The sequence below is a fragment of the Cydia splendana genome, chromosome 13 (assembly GCF_910591565.1).
Source record: "Cydia splendana chromosome 13, ilCydSple1.2, whole genome shotgun sequence".
NCBI classification, from domain to species: domain Eukaryota; kingdom Metazoa; phylum Arthropoda; class Insecta; order Lepidoptera; family Tortricidae; genus Cydia; species Cydia splendana.
This window is the reverse complement of record NC_085972.1, coordinates 11,296,066-11,320,414: the sequence shown is the minus strand read 5'-3', so window position 1 is coordinate 11,320,414 and position 24,349 is coordinate 11,296,066. Positions and strand designations below refer to the sequence as shown.

Sequence of the window (24,349 nt, the reverse complement as noted above, 5' to 3'; positions counted from 1 at the left end):
ACAATCAATTTAAATTAATTAATCTACATATTTTATTATGTACAGACTACACAGTTACAAAATATGTTGGGACAAAAGAGATGTGTGTACGACAAACGATACCATTAAAATTATTAATAGACGAGTAGAGAACGATGCCGTTACGGAATCATTTCGAAACGAACAATACACAATGACCGAAGGTTTACGCTCGCTTAAAACTAGATGGCCTGTGACAAATTAAATGATGTCGAAGGCATAAAGTGGATGAGTCACCCCGCGCCGTACTTACGTCGGTTCGTCATGCACTAAGATTTAAAAACTCACGATGGATAACATACATTCCATGGTTCAAGTGAGTGCTTTGTAATTTATCCGGTTGTAATTATTTCTAATGATAGTAGTTATTGTTATACGTTATACATATTGCTGGTTGATCTTTTTTTTTTATGTCATAGGCACTACATTATGAAGTTAACCATAATGAACAGTTTACCTTTATACCAATAGCTTTGCAAAATTATTGTTATATATTCATAACTGTCATTATCAAAACCCGTACCTAATTAAAATACACATAGAATCTTAAAACATTTGATGTATAGCCTAGGCATGCCTTGTAAAATTATCAGCTAGGCCATGTTCAGAGTAGAGGTTATTAAAAGTTTCCCATTTGCTCGATTACCACTCATAGACCGACAGATTAGGTTTATGTTTCTACCGATTGCGTGGTCCGATCTTAGTCAAACACAGCAGGGGATAACGTTTGTCCCCCAAAGATGGTAATTTCAATACATTTCATTGCTACACCTGACTTTTACATCCAGCGGCCATATCAGGGTCCAAAAACAAGTCAATTTACTTTCAACTCATTTGTGCGAACATATACCAAAAAGAATAGATACCTAGTATAGAGGGGTCCTGTCATTGTCAATTTTGTAGTCACGGTACATTTACTGCAATCTATCGACACACGATTAAAACTTAAAATAAAATTGAAAATGTATAAAATAATCAAAATATGTTTATGGATAAATGATTCTTAATTTTTATTGTTCCATACTGACCCATGTTCTTTCACTGATATGTGTTAAAATTGTTAAATACCAAACGGTGTCGCTAACGCCATCTAGCCGAGAATAGGCCAATGGTAATGGCGCCATCTATTCGAGAATGACTTTTCCTTGGCCGTCCGAGGCACGTTTTTTTCTTAGACTTTATTTATCTTATACGGAGTTATATATATCTCTGCATATACGTAGGTATTTAAGTACAATGTACCTACTTCGAAACTAAAAAAAAAATAAACAAAAAGAAGACCAAAATAAAATAACTTCATATATTTTTTTTTAAAAAGGGAACGGCCTTCAAAAAACCAACCCACTGAAAAGCACAAAATAATTTTTATATGGCACCCCTATACGTGTCCAGTCTCTATTCCGTCGTAAACCAAATTTCTGCCAAAAAGTAATGAATACCTAATAATAAGAAAATTAATAATCATCAGGGTAATTGCTTAGTTTTTGAAGTCGGTGCCAAACAGTAATTAATACCTAATAAAAAATGTGTTGATTAAAGGAATTATTTAATTTAAAAAATCTTGCAATTCAAGACACGTAAACCAGGTTCATAATTTCCTTCTACGAGTATCTTGGTACTTTCTGTTGTTTTGTCTACGTGTTCTTTCGAACACACGTCTGAAATGTCCAAATTCACTATACCTAATATATATTAAGTAACACGTGAAGGTAATATAAAATATTACTACGCTTGATAGTTATTTTATTAGTCATCTCACTAACGATCCAACTGTAAGGTGACACTCGACTGATCATCTGGACTTTTGCCAAGCCTGTATTTTCGAATTCCTACTCAATTGCAATTGCAATTTTACTCAAGTGCTTATAACAACTATCGACATCTCTACCTAGGTAGATGCAGTTCATTGCAAAAAAGGAATGTCGAACATGATTTAGAATACATTTCGCTTTTTAATTCAATTGCTAGAAACAAGGTAAGAACGTGTTAGATATAAAGGGGCCCACTGATTAACAGTCCGCCGGACGGTATCGGCCTGTCAGTTATTCGGAGCTGTAAAATTTTTGTTCTAACTGACAGGCCGATATCGTCCGGCGGCCTGTTAGTCAGTGGTCGGCTTTAGAGACGATATGTTACGAGTAGGTATTAGGTACTAGTGTTTTTATAGATAGATAACCGCAATGATTGCCTAAGGATATTGTATAATTACGTTTAATGTGTAGCAACATTAAAAAATATAAATACCAGCAACATGTGAATATGAAATGACTTTGGCTGAATAATAAAGTTCTATGCAATGGCGAGAGTCGCGATGGGGTGCCGTTTCTCGTTGGATAATTTATTTGATCGGTTTGCTTAGTAATGCTATGCGGAAGCTTAGTTATTGAATAGGGTGTGAAGGAAACTATAATTAAATATTTAAAAAAAAAATTAAACTGCCTAAATTAAATAGCCACAACCGAATACAGAAACTCCTTCTTGGAACTGAAGTCGGTTAAAAAGTGTAGTACTTTGTGTAAAAAATCTTGAGAAATAAACGCCTAACGTATAAACGTATGTGTTTTCATACCATATACTTATATAAACCATTTTTTTTTCGAGTAAAAATCTGGGAGGAAGATCTAGGGATCTAAAATAAAATATTTCTGTTCAAGAAAAGCCAAAAAGGGACACCAACTATTTGTTTTAATAATCACCGTGAACGGATCAAAATGCAATTCAACTGTCGTCATTCATTTTGTTGCAATTACGTCGCGATTATGAGGCTTTGCGATCTTTTTTATCGTTAGTTATGCCATAGGGGACTCGAAGGGGGAATAAAATTCCCTACTGAACAATATATCACATCGGAATAAATTGGGGGAATTGCCAATAATGATTCGGGATTTTGCTTGATTTACTAAAAAAAAATATGTTAAATACAACTCCAAAAATGTATGCTGACAACGTATACTTATAGGAATACCTATTGTAGTAGGAATCAATAAGTAAAATAACAAACTTAAAACTAGTCCTACTGTAGCAACAGCAAGGATAATGCTGCAATATCCATTGATATTCAACGCTAAACGGGCAATCACCGACCGAAATTGTGACACCCGTATACGAGTCCACTTATAGATAGGACGTCTTTACGGGCCATACGCAATTGTAGCGAGAAATCCCTGGGCGACGATGCGACGGTGGGCATAACGAATTACTCTGCCGTCGGAAGGCGAGGCCGTAACAATGTATACGTTTCACACGCTGTTACTACCTTTCTCTTTCGATTTAGAGAACAGCCGGACGGTCAACGGGCGCTTTACGAGGCGTTTCCCAGCACTGATGATGATTTAGATGCAAGGAATATCGGACGGAAGCCCGGCTATAAACCGCGGGACTAACCGAAGCGTTGCCCTGGCAACGTGGCGACGAGGGTGCCCGCCCTATGCTCTCTTTACTCTCTAGTTCACGGACACTTATCGTTATCGTAATAAATTGGAACGCGCAATAACGCAAGGATCGCAATAAAATTGTGATGTTATGAAGAATGTGTATTTTGAAAGAAATAATATTAACGTTACATATTTGTCCGCTGTGATGTCTTATGTAGTGCCTATTTAATATTAAAGCAAAGAGTAGACATTTTCTTCGTTCTTCCGCTGTGTTCCTTGTAACTTGCATTTCAAAAATTTGATTTTAAATTGGATACGTAAGATCCGAATTTTAGTAATTTCTTAATCTTTATTAGTAATTAAATACGTAGTAGTACTGGTAGTAGCTTTATGTAGGTCTTTTCATATCAGTAAGTTACCCCGGTAGATACAAGTGACATAACACGACCCTCCCAATTTATTCCCCTTATTATATACAGCGACGGCCTCATTACTGCCTTGTTATGTTTCACAAGTTCGCCGAAGTTTATACTACCTACTTACTAAGTTATTTCATTTGGGCGCCGTATAATGGTGTTTGATGTTCAAACATAACAATAAAATCTTGATATGAAACGTAAACACAATGTAAAATCCCTTTTATGACCCGTCGGCTGATGATGATATATCGACGTCGGCCACGGTGTTGATCGTCACTTACCCTACCCTTATCACGGAGCGCGTAATTTCGAATTCATTGACCTTAGTACAACACGACATGGGACGTAGAATTTTGTTAAAAGCCATTCCGTGTCCGTGGTATATGTCTTCAGTATTTGGAAACTGATACAGAATTGTTTTTCTTTACAGTTACCGATTGGATATGAGACGATGAGCCATGGAATCACAAAGCGCGCCGCCAAGCCCCGAGGAGTCGGGGGAGGCGGTGTACGACCCCAGGTGCGGCCGCTTCCAGCTGCAGCACACGCCCGCGCTCCAGCGCACCTTCGCCAGCTGTCGCGAAACAACGCGACCCAGGCCTCACCACCGCCACGCCGTCTCAGAGCCTGCACGCCCCGACGACCGGGTGCTCACCACCGCAGAAGTACACGACTACCCTTCCTCCGAATCAGGCATCGCCGCCGATTGTCCACACCCCCACACGAGCAACGACGAGAGTCCCTCTTACGATCGATCTGACTATGAAGGAAATTCAAGCTACAGTCTCAGGCACACACCTGATTACCATCATACCTTAGATTGTAAACACAGGCCGGTCGATTATAATCGTAGTCATACACCTGATTATAATCACGGTCATGGGTCGGACTGTGAGCGTGTCCACACGCGCACTCAGGGTCGCCGAGCTCACAGAAAGCACAGGCGGGAAGAGGACGATGGAGCGCAATCACTTGACGAGCGTTGTGCTAGGGACTTGGATGAAATTCTACCAGCTCGATTGGCCGCTGTTAACTTGTCAAGAGAACCGCCCCCTCAAACGTGGAACAGAAGCAATATTGCTGCTACAATGGAAAGGTTCGAGCCCGTTGACTATTCATATGCCTACTATGATCACCATTTATCAATGCCGTCATCGTCAAGAAAGGCCAACAGACATCGAGGACGCGGCGGGCTACCACGAGATCGTACAGCACGTCACAATTATGTCACTCGATACGGAACCGAGGAAAATATCTATGAAGAAATAACAGACGGAACAAGAACTTGTCCTAAGCATAGATACGCACCACGACAATCCCTCGTCTCTCTAGACAGGAGCGTCGTAGAAGAGGAAGTTCGCCGAGTAGAGTCGAGGCACAAAAGAATTTTAGGAGAGCTAAATCTTAGTGTCGAAGCGATGTTAATGCCAGAATGCGAATCACCAGATTCGGAGCGAGCTGAAGATAGGGATAATATAGAAGAATTGCTAAGAGTCGGGCCAACAGATGAATTACTTTCGCCTGCGAGCTGTAATCCCCCGGATTTGGATAGCGGGTTTAGTGGGAGCAGCAGTGGAGCGAGTTACGTTGGCAGTTTGCGACGAAAGCCGACTGGGTCGGTGCCTCACTTACCGGCGGTGGCGTACGGCACGCGTGGTGCCGGAGTCCGCATACTGGGCGCTGATGAATGCAGCGTGCGTTGCCCCAGGGACACCACCTCGCCCCGCAGTTCTAGCTGCGGTGACGCCAAAACGACGGGGTTTTGGAATAAGAAGTCCTGGAAGAAAATATCAGGTTTCTCTAGCTCAAACAGCATCAACAAAGCCGGTCTCACTGGTAAGTTGATCCCAAACATTATACAATACTTAATTAATTAACATTTATCAAGTTGTAAGTCAATTTATGTGCGCACATATTATTAAGATAAGCTAGGTGCATGAAATACGAAAGTTTCAAATGATTTTAAACCAATCTCAACAAAGATTTCAATTCCTTTTTACATAGTTGACAAATAGGTACCACACACAATACCAAAATAACATTCACTACAACATTAAGAGACGCGTTTCCGTTCTTACATAAAACACGAATGATTCCGCGATATCAAGTCATAAAACCCTTGAGAGTATCACTCCCGTTTTATTTTCGCCCGCTTTCGCCCGCCTATGGGCGTTTTCAGATGGACGCGCGCGCGTAGCTGTATTTGTTGTTTTTGTTTGTTTGTTTTGTTAACGGTGCGGCATTTTGCATTGCAGGTCTGCTCGTTAGGTACACTTTCCGGCGTAAGTCCGGGTCGCAGGGCTCTCAGAGCAAGCGGCGTGCCGAGCCGGTCACATGCGATGCGTGCCTCTCACAACGATGTTAGCCGCACCATGGTAAGGGTCCTACACAAATCACCTGCCAGTTAGCCAAACACATTAATCTACTAATAAAACATTTCTTTCATCTTGTAATCGAATATTTTTTACTAATGATTTTATTATTTATTTAACACCCCGATTGGCTAAGCCGCGTCCATTTTAAATTATATTTTTTACCTCATGGAGGACTTCAAGTTACCCTTTTATAACATTCACAACATAACAATCCGTGTTTTTCGGTTAAACAACAAATCTAACACCATTTATGTATAATATTAAAGTATTAACAATAATAACGAGCGCGCGGCTGGGTCAGGAACGATTAACAAAGTCGATACAAAGTTCCCTCGTTAAGGTATCGGAGATATTACTTCTACCGACTTCAGATAAGTATTGTTCCGCAAGAACCGAGACAATAGCATGCGCTACCACTTAATTAAGTCCCGGCGATGCGATGTAACTTAGAACGAGGGCAAAGTTTCTGATTAGTCCGCCAAGACAAATGTCAAAACAATACGTGTGGTCTTGGTTGCAGATGACGCCTGTAGGCCAAGCCGAGCTAAGTCCAGAACAGCCACTATACCATACAGGTTAATATCTCTATTAAGAACTTTCATAACATTCAATGAAACTCTTCGAAAAGTTCATAAGAAAATTCCAAGTGTTTTCTTACATTTAGCAACGTAAACTTTGAAAGTTTTATAAAATAAGACCTGTGAGAATACCGTCGCCGTTTAGTTTAAAGTTTTTTCTTTGTTACAGCTACTCCAACGGAAAACTGGTGGTGCCGCTGGATTCCCTAGCGCAGAGCTGAGGGGCCGAGGCCCCTCGCTCTCCCGGCCTCCAACTCATCTGAAGGGCTCCTTACGATCGGGCCGCGATAAGCGCGCCCCCTCCGCCCTCCAAGTAGATACATCAGAAACCTCACAACAAAAACATTCCATTACGAAAACCTTGCAGCATGTCTCAAAGACAGACTGCAGTGCGATCGTGTAACAAAATAACATGTGTAAATAAATCAAGAGACTTCGGGAAAGTACGCGGCGAGTATACGTTGAAGTGATAGAAAAGCCTAAATAAATATTGTGTTGTTTTGACAACCGTTTCATAGAAACGTAAGGACTACGTTGTTACTACTTATCAATTTTTAGTAGTTACTAGGTACCTACATGAAAAGGCTGACACAGTTAAATCGCATTTTGTATATGGTAATTGGAAATCGTTGGCATTAGCTGGTACATATTAATTAAATAACTATTTGATGTTTGTCTGTAACTTTTCGATACATACCTATACTTATCACACGTAGATATGTGTACAAAGTATTGTTGTCTGCTGTTTTAGTAAATTTTAATGGTGCCTAATAAAGCCTGAAAATTTTCACATACGTTGCTGTCAAGATAAAAACACCATTTCGTACAATATTAAGCACTAGTTTTTATTAAAAAATCGTATAACTATTTATTAGAACATTATTACAGACTGCTAGACTCCATCAATTTAATGAAACATGCTCCAGGCCTAATTTTGCGCCAATTACATTATTGTAAAAACATTGTAACGTTTGAACAAAACTTTCAAAAGTAAGGAACCATTACGAGTAGCATGTCAAGAAACCTTTGGTCCAACATATTTATTTAAAACTAAGAATCTGTGTAAAAATATCGTTTTTAAAAAGAAAATGTTGTTCTCGAGTCCATTGTTAATAGTTGTTAGTGTGTAATTGTATATTTTGTAAATACGTAAGCATACAGTGCACTGTTCTTTTGTTACGGAAACTTTTTTGCATTGTTATTTGAAAGGCTTTTATAAAAAAATATCACAGATATTATAGTGGTCAAAAACCTAAACTAAAATACATCTCATTTTTGCAGCAATCGAAATGAATGTTTTATATTTGAGTGATTGAGATAAAAAATATTTACGATTTGACAATATTTTTAACAATCTGCACTCAAATATAAACAAACGAGCACAATTTATAGTCTCTTTGTATTTATTCAGAAATCACAATTACTAGAATGTTGTAATTTACCATTTACCTAAAAAGTAAGGATGTGAACAATATTATTGCTGGTAAAAAAAAATAGACACTTGTCACTTAGGTAAATAGTTACGTACCAATGAATATACCTATATTAATAAATCGCTATTTCAAAACTTTCTTAAACCTATAGGTACCTAAGTTGTATTCTTTCTACTTTTTAATACCTCATCGTTGTTTAATTTATTAACATGTTACATGAACTTTCATCTACCTACATAATTACATAGGAGATTCGAGTTCGGTGTTATACCTATATAATATTTATTCTAGCCAACATTAAAAAGGAAATATTATTTACAGAGCAATATAGTTGGAGCTCATATTAATTGTTCTATATAATTAATTGCTCTACCTATTGTTTATATTCTATTAATATATATATTTAAAACACCCCGGAATTATACTGAGTAACCTGCACATTAACACTGCCAGTCTACCTAGTTGTTGTGACAAGTGTCTAACCTTAACCTTTTATTGATACATATTTATAATGATTGTAAATAAAGATTAATTTAAATTCATATTTGAATCAGTCAGTGAGACTTAAGTAATAGGTATGTAACTATCGTGCTAAGCTGGACTGATAAGAGGTAAACACTCTCAATGTTATATTTCTTTTACTGTCTGTAAGAATTTAGCGACCGTGTTCAAGTCAAAAGAGATTTTTATTAAATAAATCATAAAAGTCATTACAATCTTTTATTTACCCTGAAGGCGTACTCACTAATACTTCGAATACTTCTCGTGAAAGAATACAGCTGGAAATAATAAAGAATAGAGGTGTTGGCTGATGTTGCGAGGGATGACATGAGCGCCAATGATATAGGAATGACGACAACCGGGTGAAATGGAGGATAGAAAGTTGGAAAGTTAATCCTGGGCTTCGAAGCAGTAGCTGATGATGCAATTTAGATAAAAATATTAAGATGAGAGAGGCTTCGTATTGCGACCAGGATGGCCCCTGGTATTGGTATCAGTATACGTATTATGATATTTTTAAAACCTAAAATTCCATATGAGTTGCTCTCGACCGTAGTAAATGATAAATAATTACAACAAGTATCACTTACAAATCTTACTATCTTTTTTTTTATGTAATAGTCAGCAAACGAGCAGACGAGCCGCCTGATGGGAAGCGGTCTTCTAAAATAAAAAATTAATGCATGTTTGTATCTTTAATATTTATTTATGTAAATATAAAAAAGTATCCTTACCTATATCAAATCGCGGGGTTGAATCGCATACTTATTAGTCAATCGGTAAGGGAACGTTATATATGGTTATATAAACAATAAACATATACATATATCTACGAACCCACCCGGTACTTATTGGAACCTTTGTACTAACCCCATCAGCAATATAGGGTTCTTACTGCCGGCTAGTTTTGTTCAGTAGCCTAGGGCAGCCATCACTGCAAATCCCCTTCTCATATTCCCCTTTGTTTTAGCTGTCGGAACAAGAGTGAATCGGGATCGCTTATTTAATAAATACGAGAGTACCTACTAGTAGCAGTATATGTAATATTAATAATATTATGTAAGTATGTTTTTTAAATATATTTTATCAAAACATCGACGATGTGGAACGATCGACGTGTGGTTCCTATGAGTGAATGCTGCTATATCCTTTTATTACCTATCAGATTTTCCCTCACGATTTTATTTGAATTACATATTTTGTAGAGGACAAGTATTTAGTATCAAATAACTTTAAAGCATCGCCTTTTGTTTAAATTAGCCGTATAAATATTATAAAGCAGCAAGGCGCCTTAGAAAGGCAGCAACCATTTAACCCAAAAGCACCTAATATTGCTCACGTCCTAGACATAACCTCACACGGTAACTCCGAATCATATTAGGGGATTCAAATCTTTTCAGATTGCACAAACATCGCATCACGAAAAAAAGCAAAAGCTGGCATTCACTTAGGCCAAACGCTTTCATCTCCGTCCTCGTAAAAAACAACCCTTAAATATTCGGAGGTACAATGCTGTGAATGGGTATAAAATTTCGCATCTCCCGGAGGGGAGCGTGTATTAAGATCTTTTATGCTCTTTAAAGGGTAATTGTTTAATTGCCAATAAAAATTAAAACTGAGATTACGTCGGTAGGAGTTTTATGGTCATTGTTGATGTACAGAGGTACAGCTGCCACATGTTCGCATAAGTTTCATTGATACAACGATGTAAATTAGATAAGTTGTTGCAGAAATATAATTATGCTATACATCTTTCGGATTATTAACCTTAGACAAATTTAATTAAACTGATAACAAAGGGAAGATAATATTATGTGTCGCAATGGAAGTTTGTAAAAAGATGTAGGTGGCAGTAGGTGGTGTACATAGGTTGGTAATTTTCCTAAAAATGGTGAAAGAAATAAATGTTAAAGTTATAAATAAATCTACGGATCCAAATAAGTTTTGAAGAAACGATAACAATATTATCATTATTAGTGTACACTAATAATGCCGTAAATAACCGAAGTGATCCCATAAGTGGGATTGTAAGTTTGGAAATCGGTTAAATGCGTTTTTTAATCTTAAAAGTACTACAACCTTATTAAATATATCCTACATATTTTATAAAAATAAAAGTTTGGATGTTCGTTACTCTATCACGCAAAAACAAAGACGGCAGCAATGCATACTCGTACTTGCGTAGAAAAGTAAATGAAGTACTTAATTAAGTTTATTTAAGCTTTATGTGGTAGGTAACTAGGTATGCAATAAAGAATAGGTATGTATAGTGTAGGTATGGTATAGGTGTATTAATAAGTTCAATTACATAAAGACCACTGCACCCAGTCTGGAAATCCAACCAGTATGCGTTCTTCTTCGTCTGGCCAGCTACATCCATCTGATACCAATGGTATATCATATTATACATATACATATATACATCTGATATCATTTATACGGTACATGATGAGTTGTACGGCCTGATTCGAACTTTAAATATACGTTTCATCAAACAAAAATGTCACTTTTGATACTGACATATCCGATCCATATCTTATCTAGACCTAATATTCGAATCGGGCCTATATATAGTTTGGAAAACCGGTATTAAGTAAATTAAAAAAAAAAACATTGCGCCAGCTCTGTGTAATATAAAATTTTTATGTTTTATGTAGAATCTTTGGCTTTTTAAAGAATGGCAGCAAAATCTCCTACAGTCTTCGCCAGTTCCAAGCGCTTCAACCCTTGGCTCCATGCCACATAAGTACACACCCACTTTAATTAATTTTGAAACACGTACATCACTGGACCGTTATGTTGCAAAACATACTGTTGTTTCATAAACATTGTTTAGATAGCTTTATAACAAAGTCATTTAGTTTGTTTACGAGTATTATATTCATGTAGAGTCTGTGCTGAAAGAGAAGAGTCGTAGAATGTATTGGGCCCCACACATTCCACGAAACTTCTCTTTCCGCACAGACTTTATTAACCAAAATTCGGATGCTATTGCAATTTAGATTTTTTCCAAGATTTTCTTACTCCCCATCTCTACATGAAATAAAAAAAAAACATTTATCTACAATAGGTAGTCAAATATGCTTTTTTGTTTAAATTTAAAAATGCGTGTGATGAAAGACATAATAAATGGTCAAAGTAACTTGTGAGAAACTTATCCACTTATCGACATGGATGTATTAAATTGCTTGTTCTAAAAATCACTGCAGTCAATTATGCAACTGATACAGTTCCTATTAATCTTTTGTACGTGCCTTTGTGGTCACAGCGTCCAATTAATATCCATCAAGGGGATTGGAGTATTATTTATCACTTCATCAGCTTAATATAAGGGACTAGACACATAAAAAAGGTTTGAAAGATTAATTAAATATCGTGAAATAAATAAACTCTTCCCCTCCCTCAACCCCTGAATAAATTAATATACCACTACGTGTCCCAAGGCTATTTTGATTCACGGTCTGTTATTCATAGGTAACAAACATATTTAGTATTTTATGAGATAAAGCATCCGTTTTTCTTTTGGAATTTAGGTTTTTTTCGTAGAAAATTTAATGCATAGAATTATGAAATTGAAGTAAATCATAATAATTACCAATGTACCTATGAAGCTCACAAAATAAATTTGATAAACATTGTATGTAATTAATAATCAGTGAGACGAGACTAACCCGAACTGAATATAAAATATATAAATAAAATATTACGAATTTGTTGCTGAACATCTTTCATCATAAAAGTACTTACCTTTAATTTTATTTGCAAAATAACTGTCACAATTACGGACTGTTCTAGCTATAAGTCACATCAAACCTCTATTTTTTCCTATCTGTTAATCACATGAAGTTTTAGGGCTGACAAGATAAAATCCCTCCAGTGTAACTTTCATCTACGAAAAACTATCAAAGGGATATCTATCGGAATTGATGGCGACGATTCTATAGATTACGAGTACAAGCTCACCAATACGAGTAGCGAAGTATTGGATACTCGTATATTTATGATATTAGTGATTTTCTTTATTGGTAGCTCTTTGATAAATCCACTCTATTTATTACCGTGTTGATTCGCACGGGGTTATTGCATTCCATTTTACGAATTTGTTACCTGTGGCAAAATGTTTCGGACCTTTTTCTGACTGTGACTAAGCTTTGCTCTCTATCAGGTGGGCAATCAGAAACCATAATGCTAAAAGCTACAAAATGCCAGCGATTTTGTAAGGTCGATCTTTAAAGGGGCTATTTGCGGAAACCCCGAAATAAACGACATCTTTACAATTGTAACCGGATCTACTGTGAATTGATGTGTTGTATGTGTGTATGAAATAAACTTGGACAGTATTTTTTACACAAAAAGGATATGCTTAGGTGAAATAAGAGATATCTTCTAGGCCTTTAATTTGGAAGGTTTGAATATGGATGAAACGGGTTTCTAATATAATTTTATGTACACTCGGGTGCAAAGAAATCGGACCACCCCAGCATTTTTATCATTTTTTCAATTTCTGTAAAAACTGTATGTGCTACTGTGACATATTATATACCTAATGAAAGGTTGGCTTTTCCTCTATAAATTGATGTGCTTTTCACAGGTTTACTTCCAATATTTTCAGGCTTTCAGGGCTAAGAACTTTGTCACCCTAAAAATGCATACTGGAGTGAAACTTATGCATAATGGGAAAACTGCGATTCTAAAGATATCAAGTAAAAATTAAAACAATTTTCAGCATTTTAATACCGTATATTGCCTCCTCTAGCCCTACGACATGCAGTCATTCGGTCTTTCATTGATCTTATGAATTTTTTTACAGTGTCTTGAGGGATGCCCGCCCATTCTTCTTCGATCGCAGTCTTTAGCTCCAGTAAGGATTCAGGGGCGGGATTTCTGGCCCGGATTCTTCTTTTCAGCTCGTCCCAAATGTGCTCGATCGGGTTTAGGTCAGGACTGCGGGCTGGCCACTCCATGACTCTGATGCCGACCTCCTCCAAGTACTCCTTAGTGATCCGGGCTGTATGCGGCCGAGCGTTATCTTGCATGAGGATGAACTCATCGCCGATATAACCCGCAAATGGGACCACATGATCAGCCAGGATTTCCTCCACGTACCGACGTGCAGTCAAACCGCCTGAATTCGGTCTGGTACCTGGCCCTGTGATGAACACAATGTCCGTCTTCGCTTCCAAAGAAATACCAGCCCAGACCATGATTGACCCCCCACCATAAGCAACACGTTCCTCGATGCAGCATTGAGAGAACCGCTCCCCAGGTCTTCGGTAGACTCGTACCCGTCCGTCATTGCCAGACAAAGTTATCCTGCACTCGTCGGAAAAAAGTACGGAACTCCATTGCTGAAGGGTCCATTCTTCATGTTCGCGAGCGAAGACGCGTCGTTGTCCACGATGTATTGGGGTGAGTTTTGGGCCATTTGCAGCTCTGTGAGCTGTCAATTCCTTCTCCTTCAGTCGTCTTCTAACTGTCCATCGGCTGATAGACACATTCCTGGTCTCTAGGAGCTTCTGCTGAAGCTGAACGGCATTCAGTCGACAATTTCGTAGCGAGGTAAGAACGATGAAACGGTCATCTCTCTCAGAAGTGATGCGAGTTCTGCCAGTTCCGGGTCTTCTGGATAACGTCTGATCTACGCGGAATCTCTGGAAGACACGTTGAACCGATGACTTCGATAGGTTGAGTTGTCGAGCCACTGCACGTTGACTAAGCCCTCCCTGCAATAGGGCAACTGCTTGGCCGGCTTCAGTCGAGGTAGTATCCATTTTTCTCCAGTTTTTCCAGGTTCAGGCGATGAGAGTAGTGTTCAGGAAGACGTACCAATCACGAATGATGCATAAACAATGATAATGACTGTTTTTATACCTAATGATAAGTGGTCAATTAGTGCATGCGCTAATGAGGCAGTTGGAGGGGGGTGATTTCCAGGCCCATATTTTGCACAATATCCATCCCCACCCCTGAATATTGATGTCATTTGATAGGGCAGAAAATTATCTACCACGTGGTATTTAAATTATCATGATCGAGGTTACAGTTTTTACACAAATTGAAAAAATGTTGAAAATGCTGGGGTGGTCCGATTTCTTTGCACCCGAGTGTATTTCAAAGATGAACTCGCGTTCTATTTGTTGGAAAGTCAATGGCACACTTTATTAATTGACATGCACGTATATAGGTGTCTTTAGAATATTTTTGACTCTGGCAACTTGTGCGCTGTCATTCTTTCTCTTTGCTATCACGGATCGTACGGTAAACATGCTATTAGGTTTACTCTCTAAATATTATAAGTTATTTAATGTTAATGTGCTTACAGACGACTTTAACATTTGTGCATTTTGAAAATACATCGAGTGTTTAAAGGACGACGTTGTTTTAGTTCACTATCGCACCACTTCCTCCTGCTGCGTATGCACCCCAGAGACGGGCTCTGCATAACACTATTTACTTTAGATAAGTTCAATTTGCCCAACTCTAATGTCACATATCAACAAAGATGTGTACAGTACCTACCACAGAATAAATAATAGCACTAGGTACAGAAGACTCACTGTCTAACCAAATGCGTCTGTTACGATCAAGACAGATATGGCCGCTAGGTGGCGACAGCGCCACGCGCGGCTTTTGGCTAGTCACCAAAATTGGTGTAGAACGGATGTACTTTTAGCTACCTGGAGCAAAGCGACGAAATCGCGGAGTGAGCCACGCCTGACAGTACAGTCAGCATCAATGTTAGAGGATACATCAACGCTTCAAAAGTTTCTGCCACCCTGGAATACTCTTCAAAATATAGATAAATCCCTACAGTTCATGTTCAAAAGTAACCTTCACAGTCAAATTGTTATACACATAGATACCTATCTCTTTTTGTAATACTATGAGTATTAGAGAATGGTAGATACTTTTGACGCGTAGTCTGATCCGTCACTTTTGATGCTAACTGTACAAATACCTTAATGTCTCCTTTAAAACTCAGACAGTCTCTGCTAAGCACGACTGTACCGTAAATAATGCTTAATAAACTAAAGAGCATTTTACCCGAAAACCGTAACACGAAATTAATATTGTAAAGTATAGATAACTATTATAAATGGGTTTGTAACAATAAACGCCTCTGGCCCCTGTTTTTGTTCTAGAATTCCCGAAGTTCCTATCGAGTAGGGTAACTTGGGGCAAAGTAAACATTAGTTGACTTGCAACCCGACCCCGTTCGCCCCGGGCAAAATTAGTTCTTAACACCAACACCAGATGAAGTTAACAATAGTTATGCTGGCAGCTCACTGGCAAAACCTAATATTGTAATATTTATGATCCAATTACTGCTTAGATACATGACACAAAAAGCAAAAAAAAAACATGAAGGGTCTTGTGAGATTCTACGAGCTGAAAAGTTTAGTTTTGACACGGTAGGTACATGAGAATAAAGATTTATTGTTTCTTGGGATGGTTAGATTGCTCAAAACGTTTTACACTGTTAACAGTTTAACCCAAGATAAAATGCAATTTATAACACAATATTTATTACATATATATTGTTTGAGTAAGTAAATAATATATAATTATGGATATAGATTAGTTTTTGAGGCTAGAGAGCAATCTAAGAGATCCCTCATAAGGATAAGTTCGCTATAAAAATTGTACTTTCTTAGGTATATTTGCTGTTACCTATCCTTATTTCGTAAATTATAGAAACATTTGGATAGAAAACGAGCAAAGCGAATTTCATACACCCACACTCGTATTTTAATGCCTTTTATTATGTTGCAGGTTACACCAAAACTACTAGTATGAGGGGGGCACATGGGGCAACGCTCTAAATGCCAGTAATATTCGCTTAAAATAAAGCCATTAAGGTTTCGCGTACATTTTAGTAGCTGTACTCTCCAACGCAATCTCCATAACAAAACTTTTCAGTCAAAAGACCAAGGGGCCTGCCATTCATACCCTTAATAATGCAGTCACGTAACACGCTAATGAAAATTGTTCCGACAACTGGGGTCTTATTCTTGAATATGCATTGGACGTATCAAAATTATACCAAACGTGTCGTTCTTTGAGACCTTTTGTGTCGTTTATTGTGTTTAGTTTTTAGGGTTCCGTACCCAAACGGTAAAAACGGGACCCTATTACTAAGACTCTACTGACAGTTTGTCTGTCTGTCACCAGACTGTATCTCATGAACAGTGATAGCTAGACAGTTGCAATTTTCACAGATGATGTATTTCTATTGCAACATAACAACAAATACTTAACAGTACGGAACCTTCGGTGAGCGAGTCCGACTCACACTTGTTCGGTTTTTATAACTCTAGGTGTGGAATCAAAAATGGTTAATTTTCATTAGTAGGGCATATAACAAATTATTGCTAGTTAACCACCAGATGGCGGTAGAGGATGACCGTCGACCAAGTGGTCGCGTGCGACAGTTTTATGAAAGTATAATTGTTTCATTGGCTCAATTACAGTGTAGTATTATTAACATCGTATTTTAACTTGTTATATAATAGTATTGTGTACAATAAAGTGAATATTGCTGCTACTACTACTTTATTTGTTGATCACGGCGCCACGGGTAGTGAGGGTGTGTTGTTTGCTAGCGCACATTCACAACTTTTAATTTTACTCTAGATATGAGAGTAGAAGCCATTAATGCGTTATTTTATGAGCAAATAAACGGCTTTTCCTTTTTTTACTACGACTTACAGATGTTTATCTGTGAATATAAATTTTGTTTAACTGAATACGGCTCTTGAATACATGGCCATTTTGTTTCGTTACCTACATCAAAGAGGTGGTTAATTGGGTGTTGAGATATTTGCGAAGCACTAGGGTAATTAAATCGTGGCTCCGCGCAGTCAAAATAAAAGGAACGCAAAAGTTAGTTCGCCTTTTCATTTGTTTTTTTTGCGTTTCATAAACATTTTAATTGGAAATGTACTTACGCATTTTACTATGAAGTTAGTGCATTTTTATTTTTATTAAAATAAACGTTAGTCTAGAGGAGAAAATAAATTATGTTCTCTTTTACTATAAGTATAACTACTTTAGCCAAATATTGTATACTTAACTCAATTCGTAATGTTATGTTTTTATAGCATAAGACTGTAAGTTATACTTACGGTTCCCATGTTTAATCCCGACTCCGCATACCAAAACCCGCAACCACTTGAATGCAATTTTAATAGCGCCGTTAAGAACGCCACCGTCCGGCCGCAGCCGGCCGCCGGAGTTAGTTCGTCGCGACGAGTTTAGCGCCGCACGAGCGATTTACATTTTGTAGTGCATATCTTGGCTGCGGCAGATAAACGTTGCAAGGAACGGGGAAAATTTGACCAGTAATAAAGTTTTCTGGGGGCGAAATAGACTCGTGTCGCGTTAGAACTTAAAACCTAAATTGACAAATCTATGAAGTAATATCAAACTTTTTGTTTAAATACGGTTTGTTTGTTTGTATAGTCACATAAAAATTAGAATTTACCTACATGGTTAGCTGTAATCAGTATTCATTGATACTTAGTAGATACCATCATAACTCCAAGAAACCCAAGAACCCCAACCCAACCCAACCCAAACCCAAGAGATCGAAGGAATAGCATTGTCAGGTGACAATTGTCAAATGGTGAAATGCTAAGAGGTAAGTACCTACTTTTAAAAGCGATGTTGCCGGTGTATTGATAAATATTATTGATATGCATATTATTCAGGTTTAGATGGCTAATGATCATTTTATTTCCATTTAACAACCCTTGTCCCGATCAGTTTTCTTGTAAGTATATTTTTCAGAGATCTTTCCTTTAACAGCTATTTACCATTACATTTACGCCTACACCAACGGGTTCGCAAAAGTCTATTAATAGTCCTGCTATTGAACTAACTTCCATGTAATATGGAAGGAGTCTTTATTTCGATTTCTGCGACGTTGTATATCTTTTTTGATTAATATAAATCAACGAATGGATAATATTCATATTTAACTAAACCTCATTAGGTTAAAAGAAAGCCATTACTTTTTTTGAACTAGTACAATCAAAACTCAATTGAGGACTGATAACAACATTTCTAAGTAGTTACGACTGGGAATACATAAGAGTTAAAATATAAAGTTTATAATTATAAATAGGGTACAAACATACCACTCCAGCGTATATCTAAAGTTAGTATGTCATAACTACCAGACTAAACTGGAGCAGTAAATACCTCCTGCAGTAAGGCAGTAAGTCCGATAAATACTGAGCAAAACCTTACTTACTGCAATATCTACCCGCTTTGCAAATATAGGTATCGGCACCAGAGTTGAGGTCACGCATACAACAGCATTTCATGCTTGAAAACAGCGTTTTTCTTTCGTACCGATGGCATTTAACAGTCATCTAATCAAGATTTACCGAAAAATTTGGTCAACGGTCTATCGTCACTTAAATAAAGATTCACTAATTTGTTTATTTACTTACGTTGCAATAAGGTAGATACATAGTGTGTAGCTGTTCACCTCAACTCTCTTGACGACACTTATAACTACTCGTTGTTTATAGATGTCGAAAAATAAAAAACTACCTTAGCTGAAGTACTTATACCAACTTTTGAAATAGGTATGTGAAAACATACCTAGGTTGTAAAAATTCGATGGCTAGTTTGTCCACGTCCGCGGCATATTGCTGGCGGGGCGCCAGGCTCGCCCCGACGTGGAACGACACTTACATTTTACATTCTACACCTAAATACGGTCCCATCGTGCATACATAAGAGCTAAGTGACATATACTGTTGATGTCACTGTAACTCTGAAGGTGGCAGTCCATTTCCAATGACAGCAGCACTACCATCCATTTGAGTATGGAAAATGACAATAATACCGACGCGTTCGTACTAGTAGTGCAGCTGCGGTCAGAAATGGAATGTTACGTTTAGTTTTGAGTAAATGACGCTCAATAATTTCATTCATCACATCGATTTACTGGATATGTGTTTAAGTGACTTTAATACATGCTAGCTCTGCTTAGTATTCGCAATAAAAACACTGTAATTATGATAAATGCATGTAACCGAACGTAACTACAGACTGTATAAAATGAGATAATACACGTGACAGCGACAGCAAGTGGCGTCCTTTCAGTACAGATGCATGTAGAATAAACAATGTAACAATAGGATTCTTTGACTTGCATGGTTGTTGATTGATGGTTACATGGTTACAAATAAACGCAAGTGATATCTAAAACAATATTTTAGTTATTTACAAAATACACACACTTGAATTTTTATAACTCCTGTCCGAAATCCCAATACCAGAGCAAAAGTGTTCTTAATTGAGAACATTTGAAAGAATCCAAAAGTTCGTTTAAGATTACACAGACAGGACAATAAATTTAATCTCGTAGGTATATGGACAAGGTATAATAGACCTTAAGATTGTTATGCCTTGTGCCGCTAATAGCGGAACAATGAAGTGCTTGACGTGGCTTGACTGTGCTCCGGTACAGTCAGCAGCAGAAGTTGCTAAGCGAGCGACGTGTTCAAAATTACCTTGACACGCTCTTATTCTCTTAAGCTGGCCACTGACGAGCCAAATGGATGCCGTTACAATGGATTCATCCAAATGGACGGCATCCTAATACTAAACATTGTACGTTTTTGACATTCACGGACCGATTTTGGATTGCAGCCACGCTATTTGGACTGTCGGAAGGCTCGTCAGTGGCCACCTTTAACAATAAAGTCGCGTCAAGATCATTTTGAACACCTGGCCTGCTTAGCAACTTCTGCTGCTGACTGTATACCGACTAATTTGAGGTTGTAATCAGTAGATACGAGATATATAACATATAGTAGGTATGTATATCTCGACTACGCCTGCCCGCAACTTACTGGTCGAGCTTACCGCTAGTTATTACGTGGATGTAGCTAACATAGAGATACTGTGCTCATGGCATAGGTGTGTAGTTGTTTCATCCATGCTTGCATTAATGTAAATAATTCACTCTTAAATATTAATATTCTAAATGCAAAAAACGCACTGTACCTACCTCAGACTGCCTATATATCTGCTAGCTTTTTATACTTCTGAACCGATTTTGTTGAATTTTGGCATATAGCTTTCTTCATAAGTCCTAAGAACAAAAATTATAGACAATAATTAACTGGGTCTATATGTCCAGATTTCCGTCAGATATTGACAGGTTTTTTTTTTCACCAGACACATCTGCTAGTCCAACTCAAGCATGAACGTAGGTACAAGTTGCCTGGCATAGCCAGATTAAATAATCACAATTGTAATATTTTAACTGTTAAACGAAAATGCAGAATTAGCTCGGCCTTATTTTAGGTACGAGTATACCAGCTATACGAGTAGGTATGTTGCATATGCAGTGTACTCAGGTACTGTTTTAGTGCCCCCACGTGTTTTAAGTATATCTTGATAAAGTTATCAGTAGTAGCTACTAATTTGAGGCAGAGCTCAGTGTCCACCATTGTAACCGCAGCGAGGTAGCCGGGAGTAGCGCCACTCGTGACTTTATGACGTCCGCAGCTTACTGGGAAACTGTGTTTCAATTTCAACTTAAATACAGGTAGCGTCTAGAAGTTCATATTCAGATTTGCTATGAAAACAGCGGTATCATCAGTTGAATAATATATCTTTTTCAAAGTTATGATGCGTTAAAGTTCACAAACTTAGGAATTATGATGGTAAAAGTTATACCCGGCAAGGTTAATATTGAAAAAAAAAACTGTGTTTGCAAGATAAAAGAAACTTACTTACTAACTGTGCCATAAACACTGATTTAGAGAGTAAAAAATGTATAACATATTATTGGTTATCATGAATTTCTGCATTTTTTTAGATGAACATATAAGTATATCTGAGGATCCAAAAGGCCCTTTGTTATTTGTCACAAAACTGAGGTTAAGAAAAAACGGTCCTTCTATTGAATGTCTGCCTTATTTATTTCTGCATTTTTATAATTCGTTTGCTTCGTAAATAATATATCATATCAAGTCACGTGTCTCAGTTATAATATTATTCAATTGAATATCGAGGGAACGATCCCTACAAACGTGGACCGTATGTTATCACGTCATTAGTAAGGGTAGCAACCGCAACCGCACGAAAAGTTTAATAACGGGTCTGGTTATAATGTAATCTGCAGAAGGTAAGGGGGCAAACATGAAATTGGCGTGGCCCGGCCCATCCGAGACCCGAATACCGGTTAGGGGCACCGGCACCGGTAGCTGACAAGATTAAACTTTAAATACTTACTCCAAATATGACGCTCCGTTACAAATTTTGATAAAAAAAACTGGACAAGTGCGAGTCGGACTCGCCCACCGAGGGTTCCATACTTTTTGTATTTGTTGCTATAGCGGCAACAGAAATACCTACATAATCTGTGAAAATTTCAACTGTCTAGCTCAGGGCTGTGCAGAACTGTGCGTCGTGACGCCCTAGAGGGCCCGATTTGCAAGACCAAAGTGATCCCATAAGAGCTCCGCGAACATTTTTGTGCGGAGCTCTAAAAATGTCAATTAGAAACCTACATCAGGAATTTTGGTTAAAGTAAGTTGAGTTATTCGGGCCCGCCCTGTAAATATTTGTGAGATATGGTACTAGATCATGACAATTTATATCTTTAACGCATTCACTGCCAGGGGGCGTGGCCTGGAAGTAGGAACAAACTTGTATGACGGTGGACGCACATGTGCGTCGGGAGCAGTGAATGTGTTAAGCTGAAATATGTACTTGTACTTTAAACACATCTATGTAAAATATTTTTTATTTTAAGCAGAAACGTCTGCAAACGATACCACAATCAGAATCGCAAGTAGAGTCTCGCCCGAGACAAAGAGTTTTTCTTATGAAAAGTTACATGATTCAGAAAAAATGGTTCCAATTTGTAGACATAGATACGATGACGAAGTATTCATTTAGAAATATAATCGAGTACGTACTAGTATTGTAGGTAACCATAATAATCATATTTTGTTTGCGTTAACGAGTTAGCAAATAGTATAATATAATCAAGTTACTTTAATATAAGTTACTTTAGTATGAGTATATGTCTATATGATATGTGTAACACAATATCTGTTCTCCGTTGGCGGAGGAGACAATCAAATTATGTAGCCGTCGCCAGCTTTATATGAGATCATTACGAGAGAATCTCAAACTATTCAGTGATACTGAAAAGAGAATATTACACAGACCAACTAGATGTTAGAACATTAATTTCGTGCTACGAAAATAACTTTACACAAATAAAATAAATATAAATTTTCTTAGAGTAGGTAGGTACCTATTACAAGTGTAGGTATACATCTCAGCTTCAAACCTTTTACATTATTCATAGTTGGAATAAATATATGTAACAAAAAAAATCAAGATCAAAATACCATAACTTAGTGATTTTCACCAGCAATTAAACTCCAAGAGCAAATGAAATAAAAAGCTCAAATCATTATAGGTGTTACTAATAATATATGATTCCCTCGAATAATATATGATTCCCTCGATTTCTTCAGATCTCATCATTATCCCCCCATTCAAATAAATAAAATACCTAATTTTCCAATTTCGGTCCAGCCATCTATTAGAAATCGGGAAACATACATAGGTATCTAAGTAAAAATGCATAAATATATATATGTATATATATATTAGGGGACATCTTACACAGATCAAACCTAGCCCCAAACTAAGCAAAGCTTGTACTATGGGTACTAGGCGACGATATACATACTTGTATAGATAAATACATACTTATATACATAGAAAACAACCATGACTCAGGAACAAATATTAGTGTTCATCACACAAATAAATGCCCTTACTGGGATTCGAACCCAGGACCATCGGTTTAGCAGACAGGGTCACTATCCACTAGGCCAGACCGGTCGTCAATATAATATGAATATTGATGACCGTCAATATGAATATAAAACAATACATACTTACTATAATCTGTTAAATAACTTCACGAAAAATAATACAATAGTTACTACAATCGACGTATTTTCGACGACATATTTACATCAACAAGTTTACCCTATGCAACACGTGATAATACTCGTACTGTACATAGGTTCCTACAATGAATTTTACCATTATTATGTTTCTGAAAGCAAATTTTCCAATAATGTAATGAAAGTCCGTTTTATATCACAAAGCTCGTCAGACAATGAGCACCTGCCGTGCGTTGATGGACATTGACGCGGAGTTCGTGGGAATTCAATTAGCGCATTAAATATACAAATATTGAGAATGACAACCGTCATTAAACGGATTATTGCTTTTGCATGCATTATAAGTCAGTACAAAATAAATGCACCAGAAAATAAAGCTCTATGGGCAACATATTGGTAATAAAATTTCTAAAGGTAAGTAACCTAGAGTTTAACATATGACTGCAGTACTACAACACTAGTCTGTATTGAAATATATTTACACCTTTAATAAAAGTAACCAAAAAACGGAGCAAAAAACCGGAGGCTAATCCGAACTTACAATGATATCAAAATGATGTAATTTTTGTATCATTTGCGCGTGCATTTCTCTCTTCCTTGTTCTTTATGTATTCGCGCGAGTGAGACGGACGGATACATATAATAACAAAATTATTTTGTCATGGAAATATAAGTGCCGAGTGCCGACCTC

The 24,349-nt window shown here is 37.4% G+C and overlaps 1 protein-coding gene and 1 long non-coding RNA gene across 5 annotated transcripts in view; one reads left to right on the top strand and one right to left on the bottom strand.

Moving 5' to 3' along the window:
- The window catches only part of LOC134796037 (uncharacterized), a 113,239-nt gene extending 104,332 nt beyond the window's left edge, over positions 1-8,907 (top strand). The window contains exons 3-6 of one of the 4 annotated variants that reach the window (XR_010144892.1): positions 4,242-5,647; positions 6,067-6,186; positions 6,707-6,761; positions 6,934-8,907. Coding sequence is in view for 3 of the 4 variants with exons in the window: in XM_063767960.1 (XP_063624030.1) it covers positions 4,270-5,647; positions 6,067-6,176 (1,488 nt within the window). In the remaining variant the exon portion in view is untranslated. The remainder of the gene's footprint in view (positions 1-4,241; positions 5,648-6,066; positions 6,187-6,706; positions 6,762-6,933) is intronic. The other 3 variants (XM_063767960.1, XM_063767961.1, XM_063767962.1) reach the window with 3 other exon arrangements.
- LOC134796061 (uncharacterized) overlaps positions 1-24,349 on the bottom strand; it is a 540,671-nt gene that overhangs the window by 319,198 nt on the left and 197,124 nt on the right. The gene's annotated exons all lie outside the window — the stretch shown is intronic.